Here is a 17,567-nt window from a genome sequence, read left to right as displayed (position 1 = left end):
ACTGGTTGACCGTTTTGAGTTCAGTGTGCCCGATGGAGATGTGGTGGTCATGGTGGGGAGCTGGCTGATGGAGGACCTCAGTTTTCTTCAGGCTGACTTCCAGGCCAAACATTTTGGCAGTTTCCGCAAAGCAGGACGTCAAGCGCTGAAGAGCTGGCTCTGAATGGGCAACTAAAGCGGCATCGTCTGCAAAGAGTAGTTCACGGACAAGTTTCTCTTGTGTCTTGGTGTGAGCTTGCAGGCGCCTCAGATTGAAGAGACTGCCATCCGTGCGGTACCGGATGTAAACAGCGTCTTCATTGTTGGGGTCTTTCATGGCTTGGTTCAGCATCATGCTGAACTATGTAATAAACTGATTGTGAAACCGAATACCTTCTCCTATCACTTCATTCAACAAGCACGCTGGACTCAGACGACACATAGACCAAATTGAGGGTAGGATAAGGCCAGAATCCGACACCATCCTTTGCATAAAAGGTAAGTTCGCCTTTTTAAAAAAAACTTGAGCAGGAGATAACGCGGCTTTTGAGCATTAAAAACCCCTCCCCTCCACTGCGACCCCTGCTGGTGGTTGCTGGCTGGTCCTTGATCTCATCCTCTCTTCATGATTGGTGTAGAATGAATTTCCTGTCTACACCGGAAGTAGATCTCCGTGGAAGCCGCGGCCTGTGGCAAGGCTTTGGCATTGTGTTTTTGTTTTAGCAGCAAGAGCGGTGCTGTCGAGCGGACGATATGTCGATAGAAATCGAATCGGCAGAGTAAGCGAGTTCTTTGAGCGTAAACATACAGGGTTTGTTGTCGGCTCACACGGCCTTTGGCAATTTGGAGCGCGCGACCGCGGTGCCGTCAATTGCAAGGTGGCACCGTCTGTGCCTTGTAATGATCTTGTAATAAGACAAATCAGTGAACCGACCAAATGGGTTATTTACAACGGTGGCTGGGCTCGGCTATGTGATAATAACTGGGTAGGCCCCCCCCAGTAATCTTTGGAAGGGTTCTGGGTTTAGGCGTTACAGCAACTCGGGGTTTTCCTTCCAGTTATAAAGACGAATTTGGAGATGAAAACAATCCGTTTGTTGATTCTAGGGTATGTTGTTTAAGATGGAAGGGTAGACTTGAATTTTAAAGTGCCTTTCAGGTCGCTCTCAGGAGTTCTCTTAAAGTATAAGACTTAAACTCTGGTCTCTGCTGTAGGAAGTAGCTAATTTATCACGAACATTGACACTGTGTCTACGCGGGACCATCGAGCATATCTATTAATCCCACTATTTCCTCTCTGCAACAACATTCCAAAGGCCCTGCCATTAACTTTATATATCTTGCTCTGGTTTAACTTTAAATGAATTTGTCTGAGTTAAATTCTATTTGACATTCCCTTGCCCACTTTCCCAGTTGGGAACATCCTTAGACAACCTTCATTGGCCACTTTTGCAAACTTACTCATGGTGCTACCTACATTTTTATCCAAGTTATGTGTATGACGAATAACAGGGACAAAGCACTGATCTGTATAACACACAACTAATCATGGACCTAAAATCTGAAAAACAACCTTCCACTACTACCAAGTCAATTTTGTATTTAATTGGCTAGCTCCATTGGATTCCATGTTTTTAAACCTGGACCAGCCTAACTTGCACTACCTCTCTAAAGTCCATGTTCTGTTCTTGCCAATCTTTGTAGTTGCCTCTTCAAAATACTACACATCATATTAGTGAGATGTGATTTCCCAAGCACAAAGCCAAAAAATTTATGCACAAGAAGATCATGTGATAATGATTAGATAATCTGCTTGTTCAAGAGATGGTGTTGGGCTTAAACCAGGTGTCCTCAAACTTTTTAGACCATCGACCCCTTCATGGAATCCTTGATCGCTCATAGACCCCCCAGGCATATACAAAAATAAATAATAAATGGATAGATACGTGAACGTGCATTTTCCATATGCATTAGTGAGGGAAACTGCAGCAACCCAAACTTAGTTACAACACCCCAATCATCAAGTTACAAATCTTTAAATTAAACAACCAAGTGATTACAATAACATTTTTTTAAAAAAAAAACCCTTTGCTTCTGGCTGGGAAGATGCCGATTCTATTCTAAACATTGGGTGCGGTGCCACCCCCATTGAAGAAGTCACTTCGGGCTCTACATTCTTTTGACCCTAAAAGTTCAATCAACTCCATCCTCCCTCCCCCCCCCACCCTGGCATTTTTCAACCCTATTGACACCCTGGGGTCGATATCGACCACTTTGGAGATCCCTCGCTTAAAGTATTGGGGAATAAAGTCCAGCTCATTATTAAATCAGCAGCAAAGGGACTCTTGATTCCATGTGGGAGAGCAGAAATGCTTTGAGAGAGAAGTGGAATAAACATAAGTATTAAGACAAGATAAAGTGAGTGATGAGGCTTGTGTGGAATGCGACGTCTCAGTTTATTGTTTTGCATAAAATATTAAGTGCTCACAATTCTCTGGAAAGAATGAACAGACTATGGTTGGTTGTTTTCAAGGGAAAATTAAATTGGGTCCACAGGGATTTGGGAATCCTATTACAGCAATCGCTAAATGTTAATTTGCAGGTTGAGTTGGTAGTAACGAAAGCAAATGCAATGTTAGCGTTTTTTTCTTTGGCTTGGCTTCGCGGACGAAGATTTATGGAGGGGGTAAAAAGTCCACGTCAGCTGCAGGCTCGTTTGTGGCTGACCAGTCCGATGCGGGACAGGCAGACACGATTGCAGCGGTTGCAAGGGAAAATTGGTTGGTTGGGGTTGGGTGTTGGGTTTTTCCTCCTTTGCCTTTTGTCAGTGAGGTGGGCTCTGCGGTCTTCTTCAAAGGAGGCTGCTGCCCGCCAAACTGTGAGGCGCCAAGATGCACGGTTTGAGGCGTTATCAGCCCACTGGCGGTGGTCAATGTGGCAGGCACCAAGAGATTTCTTTAGGCAGTCCTTGTACCTTTTCTTTGGTGCACCTCTGTCACGGTGGCCAGTGGAGAGCTCGCCATATAATACGATCTTGGGAAGGCGATGGTCCTCCATTCTGGAGACGTGACCCATCCAGCGCAGCTGGATCTTCAGCAGCGTGGACTCGATGCTGTCGACCTCTGCCATCTCGAGTACCTCGACGTTAGGGGTGTGAGCGCTCCAATGGATGTTGAGGATGGAGCGGAGACAACGCTGGTGGAAGCGTTCTAGGAGCCGTAGGTGGTGCCGGTAGAGGACCCATGATTCGGAGCCGAACAGGAGTGTGGGTATGACAACGGCTCTGTATACGCTTATCTTTGTGAGGTTTTTCAGTTGGTTGTTTTTCCAGACTCTTTTGTGTAGTCTTCCAAAGGCGCTATTTGCCTTGGCGAGTCTGTTGTCTATCTCATTGTCGATCCTTGCATCTGATGAAATGGTGCAGCCGAGATAGGTAAACTGGTTGACCGTTTTGAGTTTTGTGTGCCCGATGGAGATGTGGGGGGGCTGGTAGTCATGGTGGGGAGCTGGCTGATGGAGGACCTCAGTTTTCTTCAGGCTGACTTCCAGGCCAAACATTTTGGCAGTTTCCGCAAAGCAGGACGTCAAGCGCTGAAGAGCTGGCTCTGAATGGGCAACTAAAACTGAATTGCCCAATGTTAGCGTTAACTTTGAGAGGACTAGAATATAAAAGCAAAGATGTAATGCTGAGGCTTTATAATGTATAGGTCAGACCACATTTGGAGAATTAAGCAGTTTTGGACCCCATCTCTAAGGAAGGATGTGCTAGAGTTGAAGAGGGTTCAGAGGAGGTTTAAAAGAATGATCCTGGGGATGAGAGTGTTAACATATGAGGAGCGTTTGATGGCTTTGAACCTGTACTTACTGGTGTTCCCACAACTACCTTAACTACACTTCTTCACACCCAGTCCCCTGCAAGGAATCTATTCCTTTCTCTCAATTCCTGCATTTCTGTTGTAGCATCAACACAGCCCTTAACTGCAGCTCCTCCATTTCCCGCTCATCTGCCCTGCCCTAGATGCAACAACAACTGGATTCCCCTTGTACTCCCAGCCTCTGCATCCAACATGTTATCCTCTACGATTTCCGTCACCTACAATATGATCCCAACACCAGACTCATCTTCCCCTCTTTGTTTTCCATAGGCTGCTCCCTCCAACACCACCTTATTCACTCATCCCTTCCTACCAATTGTCCCCTTGGCACCTTCCCCTGCAGCCGCAAGAAGTGCCACCTTTGTGCCCACATCTCTTTTTTTTCACCAACATTCGGGACATAAACAGAACTTCCAAGTGAAGCAACACTTCACTTGTGATTCTACAGGGATCATCTACTGCGTCTGGTGCTCCTGTTGTAGCTTCTACATCAGAGAAACTGGATGCAGACTGGGAGATCGCTTCACTGAGCAGCTTCACTCTGCCAACATTAATGACAGGGACTTCCCAGTGGCCAACCATTTTATTCTGGGCTCCAGTCCTGCGCTGACATGTCTGTTCATGGCCTTGTACTGTCAAACCAAGGTCACCCTTAAATTGGAGGTGACACCTAATATTCCATCTGGGCACCCTCCAACCAGATGGCATAAACATTGATTTCTCTGGTTTCTGCTAGCCCACTCCTTGTTCTCCCTCTCTTCCCCATCCCTCTGTCTTCTTTCCTCCAGCTCTCTACCACCTTTCTTCTCTATTCGCTGAGTCTTCCCCCTCCCTCATTTGCTGGTGTTCCCTTCCTCCCTTATTTACAACTCTTGCCTGTGGGCCTGTGGTTTCCCTCCACCACCTTGCCCCTCACCCCCTACCATTTTGTCTGAATGCCTGCCTGCATTTTGCTCATATTTTGATGAAAGGCTGAAGCCCAAAACATTGGTTATGTATCTTTATCTTTGCTATATAAAGCACACTATTTGACCTGCTGAGTTTCTCCAGCATTGTGTTTTTACTTCAATTATGGTATCTGCAAACTTGTGTTTTACTTCAGAAGGATGATGTGGGATCTCATTGAAACAATCAAATGTGAAACTGCTGGACAGAGTGGGCATTGAGAAGATGTTTCCAGTAGTGGTAGAGTCGAGGAACAAAGGACACAGCCTTAGAATAAAAGGACATTCCTTTGGAACAGAGAAGAGAAATTTCTTCAGCCAGAGGGTGGTGAATCTGGAATTTGTTGCCAGAAATGGCTGCAGAGGCTATGTAATTGGGTAGATTTTAAGTGGAGATTGATATATTAGTAAGAGCATTAAAGGTTATGGGAAAAGGCAGGAAAATGGAATTTAAAAGAAAAATAAATCAGCCATAATTTGAATAGCAGAGCAGCCTGGGGAATTCAGCTAAAACTAAGATCACTGCACTGTGGAAACTCATCATATTAAAGAGAGGAGCAAGAGACCAGGGGCAACAGTGATAGGAAACTCAGTAGTGAGAGGAATGGATAGGTGCTACTGTGGTCATTTTTTTTGAAAACTTTATTTAAAAGCATTTAGACAACTTACAATTAACATAACAGAAAAAAAAACAATTTTTTGTATGTATAAAAAGAAGCAAAAAAATACAAAAACCCCTCCCACCCCTTCAGCCAGCCCCCTTAAGGGAAGCCAAATATAAAGATAACACAGTGATTATAAAGAATATTTCTAAGTTCATATACTCCAAAAAAGACCACATTTTAACAAAAAATGAATAATTATCATCCAGATTACATGTAATTTTTTCCATAATAATACAATTTCTCAACTCATTTTGCCAGCATGTTATATTAACCTCCACATTATCCTTCCAAGTACTAGCTACACATTTTTGTGCTACAGATAACTCTAAACGTACAAATGCAATTTGAAATTTATCCAACCTTAATCCTTTCAAAGAATCCATATATCCCAACAAAAAGATAGATGGGTCTAATGGTAATTTAATCTTAAATAATTTTTCCAAAACCAATCTGATTCCTTCCCAAAATGGTTGTACTTTAAAACAAGACCAAACAGCATGTAAAAAAGTTCCAGTACAAAGTCCACATCTAAAACAAGAATCCAAATTACTAAATCCATAGTTTTTTTATTTCTCTGGAGTCAAATATAACTGATGTAAAAAATTGTAATTAACCATTCCATAATGTACACTCATCACTTTAGTTACACTATCAAAACACATAACCTCCCAATTATCTTCTGGAAAAATATAGGTTAAATCACTTTCCCATTTAAGCCTAGATTTTTCCCATTCCAGTTTATCCATACTATCCTGTAGCTCTGAGTTGATAATACACAAACAGAGAATTTACAGATACATCAAATTTCTCACTCAATTGAATAATGAAAGAATTATCTTTATGCTCTGAGAATTCCATCTCTTTAAATGTTTATTAAACATTGAAAAAGGTTATATAACGCGGTTTGAATTGGTAATTTACCCTTTGATCCTAAAACCTTATTTCTTTTAACCCATATCCTTAACAAATGTTTTAATACTGACATATCACATTCCCGCAATAAATCCACATTCCATTTAAATATAAACTGATGTATCTCAAATTCAGATATACAAGCCATTTCCAACTCGGAGGTTGGACCACATCCATCAATCTACTAACAAATTTCAACTAAGCTGCATCATAATAATTTTGAAAGTGAGGTAACTGCAATCCCGCTGAAGCATATTTCCCTGTAAGTTTATGTAAAGCTACTCAGGCTAATTTTCCTTTCGATAAAAACTCCCGCACTGCCCTATTCAGATCCTGAAAAAAATCCTTTGAAAGTAAACATAGACTGAAACAAATATTGAATTTGAGGAAAAATATTCATTTTAACACAATTTACTCGACCAATTAATGTTAATGGCAAATCTTTCCATTTAATCAAATCCATTTTAATCCTTTTTAATAAAGGGACATAATTCAATTTATATAAAGACTGGTAGTCGGCGTTTACTACCACTCCCAAATATTTAATTCTATTTGACCACTTCAATTTTATAATACTTTTATATTCTGAATAATCTCCATCCCCAACTGGCAATATTTCACGCATCCCAATTTACTTTATATCCAGATAGCTCTCCAAATTTTAACAAACAATCTTGTAAATATTTCAAAGATTGTTCCGGTTCTGTCAAATATACCAGCACATCATCCGCAAATAAATGAATCTTGCATTCATCCTCCCCAATTTTCATTCCTTTAATCTTATCATTCTGTCTTATTGTCTGAGCAAGCAGTTCAATAGCCAATGCAAATAAGGCTGATGACAATGGACAACCTTGTCGAGTCGAACGCGTTGTTAAATGATAAGGAAATTTGATCGTTTGTCACCACTCCAGCAGTTGGATTTGTATATAAGGCCTTAACCCAGTGTATAAAGTAAAGGCCAAAGTTAAACTTCTCCAACACTTTAAACAAAAAGTTCCACTCAACCCTATCAAAGGCTTTTTCCGCATCCAGCACAACCACCTTATGGTTGGGTTGCTGTCTAAATGTATTGACTTATGTTATCAATCTAAGAATACTATCAGACGTGTTTCTATTTTTAATAAAACCTGTTTGATCTATATGCTGAGGTATATAACTGAGGTAAATATTTTTTTTGAAAACTTTATTTAAAAGCATTTAGACAACTTACAATTAACATAACAGAAAAAAACCTATTTTTTGTATGTATAAAAAGAAACAAAAAAATACAAAAACCCATCCCACCCCTTCAGCCAGCCCCCTTAAGGGAAGCCAAATATTTGGCAAGTCTATTCACTAACACCTTTGCTATAATTTTATAATCTACATTTAATAAAGAAATAGGTCTATACAAAGATACTTTCAATGGATCCCTATCTTTCTTAGGAATCATAGTAATTATAGCACTTGAACAAGATTCCAGTAACAACTGCTCCTCTGTTACTTGCTGCAACACATCTCCAAATATAGAGGATAAATCTTCATAAAATACTTTATAAAATTCACAGAAAATCCATAATCTCCTGGCGACTTTCCATTTGGCATCTCTTGTAAAGCCTCTTTAATCTCAAAATCCGTAAATGGAGCATCCAATTCTTTAACCTCATCCTCCCCTAAAACAGGTAAATTTAATTTAGATAAATAGAATTCGATAGAACTAATGTCCTGCTTTCCCTCAGAAGTATATAATTTTTGATAAAATGAATAAAACTGATCATTAATTTCCTGAGGTTTATAGGTAACTATTGAATTCTTTTTCACAGCATTAATAATTTGTGATGTCTGTTCTGTTTTTAATTGCCATGCTAATACCTTATGAGCTTGCTCACCCAGTTCGTAATAACGTTGCTTAGATTGATAAAGTAGATGCTCATACCGATAAGTTTGTAAAGTATTATAACATAATTTCAACTTCATTAAAGCAGCTTTTTTAACTTCTGTAACGTCTTTCTGAAATTCCTTTTCCAATTCAGCAATTTGTTTCTCTAACATTAAGCTTTCCGCCGCATATTGCTTTTTAACTTTTGTAGTATAACTAATAATTTGCCCTCATAAATATGCTTTCTAGGCAAAATTACTATGTGCTGAATTGACATTCTCAGCCAAAAACAAAGTAATCTGCTCCTTAACAAAAGTAATAAACTCCGGTTTCTTTAATAGCATTGTATTAAACTTCCATCTGTAAGACGATTGTACTACTTCTGAACCTACACAGGAAAAAAATAACATAGAATGATCCGATATAACCCAACTTTTATACTCAACCTGTAATATTCTACCTTGCAAATGTGCCGAAACAAAAAAAATCTATTCTAGAAAAGGAATCATGTCTAGAGGAATAAAAGGAAAAGTCTTTCTCTGTTGGGTTTACTCTCCTCCAAACATCAACCAAATTCAAATCCTTCATCAAAGGTCCTATTTGTGTTGCCCCTTTGATTTCCTTACTTTTAGGAGATCTATCCAATAAAGGATCCAAAACACAATTAAAATCTCCCCCAACCAAAATATTATTATTGGCCTGATTAAGCAATAAAAAAAGCCCCCCCCCCCCCACTTATGTAAATATTCAAAAAAAAGGGAAAAAAACTAACAATCCCCAAAACAAACTACTAAAAAGCAGTAGCTCCCTAAAAATCTGGGTGTGGTAAAACCCATTAGTGGCAGATGACTGAAGGTCTCAGTGTCATCCACAACCCCCCCCCCCACCCCGTCAGACTTTCACAAAGTACTGAAACAAAAATAATCAACCCAATGATTCCAATCCCAATGATTGTTCCAGTTCTTCAATATCAAGAAGACTTTGTGTCAATTCACCTTTCTTCCCATTCTTTCCATGTTTTCTATTCTTCCCATTTCCATTGTCATCTCTTAGATGACAGTGATGACGATCCTCCATTTCCTCTTAAATCTGGCAATGAATTAGCAAAAATAAATTCATCATGATCATTTTCAAAGAATTGAAAGTTCCCATAAAAAACTTTCAACATGACCTATAACAAAAGGCAAATTTATATCCCTTTCGCCACAATACTTCTTTAGCTGAATTAAATTCTCGATGCCTTCTAATAATTTCTTGACTCAAATCCGCATTAAAAAAACCCCTATTATTCTGGACCATCATTGGAGCCTGATTCTGTCATGCCTTCTGCACCGCCATTCGTAGTATCATTTCTCTGCCCTGGTATTTCAAACAGCGAATCAAAACTGCTCATGGCGGTTGGCCTGGAAACGGTTCCTTCCTTAGTGCTCTATGTACTCGATCTAATTCTAGACCATCCGGAAAAAATTGCTTGCCCGACACCTCAGGAATCCAATTCTTAAAAAACTTTACCAGATCAGAACCTTCTATATCTTCTGGAAGACCTACTATTTTTACGTTATTTCTTTGACCCTGATTTTCTAATGAATCAATCTTCTTCAATAATACCTTCTTCTGGACTCCCCCAGTCTACAAAAGAATCCTCCACTTTTTCAATTTTTTCTCTATTATGCTCCACTTGATTCTTACATTCAAAAAAAGCATCTTCAATCTTTTTAAAATTATCTTGTACAGTGTTCACTGATTTTGTACATCTACTAGCATCACTTTTAACTATATTAATATCTTGCTTCATACAAGTCATTTCTTCACATATAGTAGTCATTTTAGTTTTCACTTCCATAAATCCTTGAGTCATCTGAGTAAACATCTGTATTGACATATTTTCCATTTGATGAGCAATCCCTTCCAAAATTGTGAACACAGAATCCAATCCAAGTTCCATCACCTCCCTTTGAGGCCTACCTTCTCTGGTGTCAGTCCCCATTTCTTTCTGTGTAAGTTCCTGTAATGTTGATCTTTCTTCCTCCTCTAACATCATAGATCCTCTTCCAGTGCGGCTGCGGGTTTGAACGCCCATTGACAGCATGTCGATCTTGTCAGCCCACCGTCGTTTGGACTCCCCCACAGCCCACACCTTGTCCAGTAGTTCCCAGACCCGCGACGCACTGCACATGCCCGGAAAAGTCACCAACTACGCAGGTGTGTCTTCCGACGCTACACTGCACACTTCCGGACTGCCATGCAGTATTGCGGGCTCGCGGTTCTGTGTTCGCTTAGCCGATCCACCCCGGGGGAGCGAATCAGGGCCAGCCTAGCCCATCACTGAGCCGGCGCCATCTTGCGATTGCACGATTGGCGCCAGCGTAATACTCAACCTAGCAGGAGTCCTCTGAAGCTTGGGGAGTCCAGTCGACGACTCCGTGGCTTCAACTTGGTAAGTAGGCCTCGATTCTTCAACACTTTTGTAAGATAATTTCTTTTGCAATTGACCTTTTCATTTTTTCAAGTTTGCAGCCATTACAATCCACCAATATTCCAAAGTCTGTAAATATTATTTTTAACCACTTTTAAAAATTTTAAATTCGGGTATTTAGAAGTCTAACTGGGGGAAGGTGGAACCACACGTCTTCCCACTATGCTATCTTGCCACGCGCCCCTCCCCCCCCCCCCCACCACTGCTGTGGTCATTGACATGAATCCAAAATGGGTCTCTGACAGAAATTTTCAAATCTCTCTGATCCCAGAAGAGGTGCTAGGTGACATGAGATGACAGAAGATATATATGGATACGAGGTTTACAATAATTGTTTTGCACCGTTGCAAGTTGGTTTAATGAAATGCACAAACTGAATTGTGTTTTCTGTTCATAGTGTTGTCCGTCTCATCATGCAGTATTTGAAGGAGAACAATTTGCACCGGACCCTGGCAACTTTACAAGAGGAGACTACAGTTTCCCTGAACACAGTAGACAGTATTGAGAGTTTTGTTGCAGATATTAATAGTGGGCACTGGGACACTGTGTTGCAAGCCATACAGTCATTGAAGCTACCTGATAAAACTCTTATCGACTTATATGAACAGGTAAGATAGCAAATGTTATAAGTAAGTTGGTGGAGAGAGTGGATCATTCTTTGTGTTGAGTTGGTTGAGTATTTCTGCATGGTGAAAATTATTCCTGACTGAATGGAGGGAAATGTTCTGTCATTATTTTCTCTTTCCTGCCTTTTGAATTAGAGGTTCTATAATAGTTTGAAGTGTAATATCATTGCTAACAGCGTTTATTATTGAGCATAGTCAGGTATATTTCCATGATCATGGTTTCTAATTTGATTGGTTTATAACTATGTATGTTTACATAGTTCTGGGTCAAGCACCAGATTTCAACAGCACTGTGCCTAAATATGACAAATGGGAAAATGGTCGCAAATAAAAGTTTATTCGAATTTGAATATTACTAAATAGGTCTATTAACTCAGTTGTTTTTTAAAAGATCATCTAATCAAAAATGTATTTTGATTGCTGAATTAATTTTGTTTTGAATGGTTCATGTGAAAAAAAATTGGTTTATATTTAAATGTTGCCTTGAATAATGTTTTCCCTCCAGTGATCTATTTTATAGATTATATAATATTCAAATTTATTTCAGGTGTATTCTTTCTGAAAAGTTTATGACTAGACTTACTTAAAGAGATGTAGCAATTCTCTGACAACAAGCACCAGATTGCAGGAACATTAGTGCTTATGCATAAAGTGGGAAATTGTTTGCAAATTCCTCCAGTCCCATAATTCCAAGGTCTCAGCATTCCTCACACTCTGGCCTCTTCTTGCTCATTGTCAATCAGTTTTGCTCCATGCGTGTTTAGATGTGGCCATTTACAACTTGCAAGCTGAAACAAAGATTATTGGTAAATGCAAGCAAGATATTGGCAATGGGGGCAAATGATTGTAAATATTGAGTGGAGGAAACTGGGGGAACAAGAAGCCAGAAATGGGAGAATTTTTAAAATTGTGAGGATTATAGCATTGATGGAGGTTCTGGAAATGGGGGCAAGATTACAGTAATTTACACACAATGAGAACTTTTAATTAAGTCAAAGTATTCTCGATGTATAGTTAAAAGGTCATATTTATCCCTGAATTCCCCAAAAAATATTTTTCTATTATCATTCAATAATGTGATTAAACTAGGTGTCGGTGCTTCAGTTTTTCAAATGTGTTAAATTAAAACTCTTTTTGCTCTGAAATGATTGTAAGAACCCCAAGGTATTATTTTGAAGAGGTTGTGAAATTTACCATCCAAATTCTATCTTTCCATCTGTGATATTGTCTTCAAACTAAAACGTTTTTTTGTTTCAATGGATACTGACAAGCCTGCCCAGTGTTCCCAGCATTTTCTATTTTTTTTTATTTCAGATTTCTAGCTTATGCAGTTTTTGGATTTTCACATTTTGCAGCTTGTTTTCTTCATTTGCACTTAATTATTTTTATTTGCAACATTCAAAAAAGTAAGCCATGAGAAAGATATTTTATTTGTATATAAGAGCAACAGATATAAAAGTATGAATATGCCATCACACCTCATGATTGATCTGATCTTGGTTTCCATTCCACATGCAACCAGGAAATGTTATCTGTGAATGTCATATCATAACTAGCATGAAGACTTGATTTTCCAAGTTTGAAATGTTTGATTTTTGAGACTTGTGCCTTTTAACATTGGATATACATAGAGAGTTATTTTAATTGGTTTCTTTTCCAGATAAATCATTTGCTTTTAGATGAGTACCACCATTGCAGCCTCAGCAAAATAGCTTAGCTTTTTACTGAATTATTTTTCTTTTCTTAGGTGGTTTTAGAGTTGATTGAACTTCGTGAGTTGGGTGCTGCTAGGTCCTTGCTCCGACAGACTGACCCCATGATTATGCTAAAACAGACACAACCAGAGAGATACATACATCTAGAGAACCTGCTGGCAAGGTCCTACTTTGACCCACGTGAGGTAATTAACTTCTGTTACTTGGCAACTTTACAAGGAGCAGAAAGAGTGGGAAATGGTTGAATATACAATAAAAACACAATGCTGGAGGAGAAACTCAGCAGGTCACACAGCATACTTTATGCAGCAAAGATAAAGGTACATAACCAATGTTTCGGGCCTGAGCCCTTTATCAGGCCTAATTAATATGTCGACAAGCACCCAAATGAAATGGTGGGGGGGCAGGGAGAGGAACACAGGCCCACAAGCAAGAGGTAATTGGTGGATAAGGGAAGGAGGGCACAAGAGAAAATGGGGAGGGGGGATAGCTCTCTGAGTTGAGAGGGAAGGGGGTAGAGAACTGGAGAAAAGGAGACAGGTAGGGAAGAAATGAAGAATGGGGAATGGCCTAACAGAAACGGGAGAACTCAATGTTCATGACACCTGGTTGGAGAGTGCACTGGTGGAATATTAGGTGATGCTCCTCCATTTACGGGTGGCCTGGTATGGCAGTGCATGAGGCCAGACAGCCAAGTCTGCACGGGAAGCCATGGACAGACATGTCAACGTGAGAGTGGAGATCCCTGTTATTGATGTGGACAGAGCGAAGGTGCTCAGTAAAACAATCTCCCAATCTAGGACCAGTCTCTCTGATGTAAAGAAGGCTACAACGGGAGCACCAGTTACAGTAGATGACTCCCGCAGATTAACAAGTATTGCTTCATTTGGAAGGACTGTTTTGGGCCCTGAATGATGGTGAGGAGGACGTGTGGGCGTAAGTGTGGCACTTCCTGTGGTCACAGGAGTAAGTACCAAGGGGGCAATTAGTGGAAAGGGATGAGTGGACGATGGCGTCACGGAGGAAGTGGAGAAGGAAGGAAGGGGGAGAGTAGAAAATATGTCTGGCGGTGGGATCATGTTATAGGTGATGGAAATTGCAGAAAGTTACAGGTTGGATGCATGAGGTAGTAGGTAAGGACAGGGTTGGGGGGGGGGGAGGGAATCCTGTTCTTGTTGCATTTAGGGGCAGGGCAGATGTCTGGGAAATGGAAGAGATGCAGGTAAGGGCTGACTTGATGGTGGTAGAGGGGAAGCCACGTTGTTTGAAGAAGGAAAACATCTCTGATTTCTGGAATTGAAGACCTCATCTTGGGAGTCTGAGAAATTGGGAGAAGGGAATAGAATTCTTACAGGGGACAAGATGTGAAAAAGTGCAATTGAAGTAATTATGGGAGTTGATAGGTTTTTAAAAAATCTCTGTAGAAAGTTTATCTCCCGAAATGGAGATAGAGATCAAGAAAGGGGAGAGTGTTGCCAGAGATGGACCAGGTAAATTTGAGGTTGAGGTGAAAGCAGCGAAGTGGATAAAGTTGACAAGCTCTTCATGGGTGCAGGAGGCAGTGCCAAAGTGGTGGAGGAAGCCTTGTAGTCTTGTAGCATGAATTACACCACAAAGTCAACAAAAAGGGTACCCATGGCTACCCATGCCCACCCCTTTAACTTGGAGAAAGTGGGATAAATCAAAGGATAAGTTACTGAGGATAAGAACAAGTTCTATCAGGTGGGGAGGATGGTGGTGGAGGAGGAGGGCTAATTCGATCTGTTGTTAAGAATCTACAGACTATCTTGTTCAAATGTGAAATATTGTAATAAAATCTTAGGGGTTCTGTTTTAATTAGTGAATTCTCATTTCTCAGTAAAACTGATTTCCTCCTGAATTTTAAAGAAAATGGATATTTGTATTCATTGCTTTAGATAAATCATATGCCAAATCGTGTGTTCAAGATGTTAGAGATCAATGCTATCAAGGCTTGTTTTACTTTGGCCATATGTGATAAACATAAAACTGTACTATTTCAGGAAGGGAAAAGCTTACAACTTGAGTTTATCAGATCTTCCAACAGCAGTATCACGTGCATCCATTAATTCCTCTTTGCCCACTAACCTAATGTCCAGTGTTCTCCATAGTTGTGAAGCTGGCCATGTAGTGGTGGGAATGTTGCCTAATGTTCCTCCTTAGCCTTCTTCTGTGTTAGCTGACGTATCTTGTTTGTTGTAGAGTGGGTTGCATTTGATGTTTTGTGCTGGCAATTGATGAAGCATTAATAAGTGGTGAGTGGCCAAAACCAGGTTCAGGGTTGGGATTAATAGAGGTCAGAAGCACAAAGTCAGAACTAGGTCTGGAGGATGAGCCAGGTTTGTGTCTGGACCCATGGTGAGGAATGTAGTTGAGTTTGGAAGCTGAAACTTGAAAACTGAATTGTGTCTTGTGTATTGAAGATAATTATCAGGTCTGCTTCCATGGTCTTTTTAATTTAAAAAAAACAAGTTGAGGTGACTGCTGGTTACTTTTGTGAGAGTATAAAAGGAGGGTGGGGTCAAGCAGAGAGCCTAGTGTAAGAATCAGACATTGTGAGGGGCTTAGTTGAGCAGAGGCTGTAGGGCTACAACAAGAAAGATGGGTTAAGGATTGTCTTTGCTTTTCTTTTCAATGGTTAAATAGAAATGATGGTACTGAGGGATGTCCGATACTGCTCCTGCAGAATCCTGAAAGTCAGGGAGTCATCCAGTGTCCCTGACAACTGCTGCTGTGGGAAATGCATGCAGCTGCGACTCCTAACTGACAAGATCAAGGAACTTGACTTGCAGCTGGTCCTGCAGCGGATTGTTCAGGATGCTGAGGACATCATTGATAATAGCTTCAATGATGTGGTCTTGTGGAAGGTGAGGATAGGGAAGAACTGGGTGACCACCTGTTAGAGGGTATATCCTGAGAATGCAGGAATCCCCTATATTTGTCCCTCTTAGTAAGTAACAAGTAGACCATTTTGGGTGATGGGGTGGATGACCTACCAGGCAGAAGGCGCAGCACTGTCTCTGGTACTGACTGAAGCTCAGAAGGGAAGGGGGAGAAAAGGAGAGTGATAGAGAGAGGGACTCAATAGAGGAACTGACAGAATATTCTGTGACCAAGATTGAAATTCCCAGATGGTATGTTAACTCCCACGTGCCTGGGTCAGGGATCTCTCAGATCAAGTCTACAGCATTTTTAAAAGGGAAGGCAATCAGCCAGAAGTTGTTCACTTTGAACCAATGATGTAGGGAGAAAACGGGATTACATCAGCAAAGCAAATATAGGAAGTTTGGGCATAGATTAAGAAGTAGGACCTCCAAGATGGTAATCAGTACCACATACCAATAAGGGTATGAATGTCTCAGTAACCTGTTGTGTGTTTGTACTTAGGCTTATCCAGATGGCAGCAGTAAAGAGAAGCGGAGAGCAGCCATTGCTCAGGCATTGGCAGGTGAAGTGAGTGTGGTGCCCCCTTCACGTCTCATGGCTTTGTTGGGTCAGGTGAGTGTACTTCACTTTTGTTACCTGGATCATTGTGGTGAGAGATACCTAATGCTAAGTTGCTTGAAACAAAAATGTAATTTGATTAATTATTGGTATTAATGGGTACATAATTAAAAACTTTGGAAAGCTTTGCCTTCATTTGTGAAAACAAAACATGTTACGGGAGGGATGCACCTAAAAAAGGTCTGTGTTGTGCTTTTCTGGAATGCAAAGCTGCATCATCTGAGCGTGCATCAAGAAAAATGAGTTGTAAAGATATATAATTTAAAAAATGTATTTACCTTATTTATTTCAACACAAATTGCAAGGGCAAATTTCATTCTGTATCTCAAAATTTTGGCTCGTAATTTGTGAATTGAATAATATCAAATTTCAGAAAGATCAAAGGTCATAGTTTCTATGTTCGAATGTGATTCAATTTTCCATTTGACTAATGTTTCTCCATCCCTTGTCTGATTATGGATTATAATTTTTCTCTCTTTTTGTCTCTTTCGCATTGTTTGTTAAACCTTCTTATTTTAACATCAATAAAAGTAGAACCTGAGCTGAGTTGCAATGTCCATATGGCATTAAATATTGTAAATATCTATGAGTTGAAGGTTAACAACTGTATTTTGGATGATACTTGTAATTCTGATGTGATTTTGGGTATTAGTTATCAAACAATTGCAAAAGAAAAGGCAATAATCTAAGGGATTAGATTATTAAACCTGATCAGTAGCCCTCCTAGCAGTAAGAAGAGCTAAGATTTTGGCACGGACCAGAGTGAGATTGAGAGGCTAAGGCTTAAGGAATCAATCTAGGTAGCTGGAATTACTGCTGCAGATCACTGATTATTCTTACTGAATAGTAGTGCTAATTAGCCTGCTGTACCTATATTCCAAGTAAGAGCAACAAATAATTTTCATTGTGATAAGGCAATTTTTTATTTTCACTTATTGTGTTAATAAAAGATTCTACTTCAGAAATTGCTTTTATAGATTTCATTCTGAATG

General features: G+C 40.0%; 1 protein-coding gene across 2 annotated transcripts in view; it reads left to right on the top strand.

The window, feature by feature from the left end:
• The first annotated feature begins 640 nt into the window (after positions 1–640).
• The window catches only part of smu1a (SMU1 DNA replication regulator and spliceosomal factor a), a 56,913-nt gene continuing 39,986 nt past the window's right edge, over positions 641–17,567 (top strand). Inside the window, exons 1-4 of one of the 2 annotated variants that reach the window (XM_069922849.1) lie at positions 641–758; positions 11,110–11,320; positions 13,086–13,238; positions 16,459–16,569. In XM_069922849.1, coding sequence (XP_069778950.1) covers positions 733–758; positions 11,110–11,320; positions 13,086–13,238; positions 16,459–16,569 — 501 coding nt within the window. In that variant the 5' untranslated portion in view covers positions 641–732. Of the gene's footprint in view, positions 759–10,345; positions 10,439–11,109; positions 11,321–13,085; positions 13,239–16,458; positions 16,570–17,567 lie in introns of those variants that run through there. The other variant, XM_069922852.1, reaches the window with a different exon arrangement.

This window comes from Narcine bancroftii, chromosome 1, assembly GCF_036971445.1.
Source record: "Narcine bancroftii isolate sNarBan1 chromosome 1, sNarBan1.hap1, whole genome shotgun sequence".
Taxonomy (NCBI): Eukaryota; Metazoa; Chordata; class Chondrichthyes; order Torpediniformes; family Narcinidae; genus Narcine; species Narcine bancroftii.
Note: the sequence above shows the minus strand (reverse complement) of the source record. Positions and strands in the feature narration are given on the sequence as shown.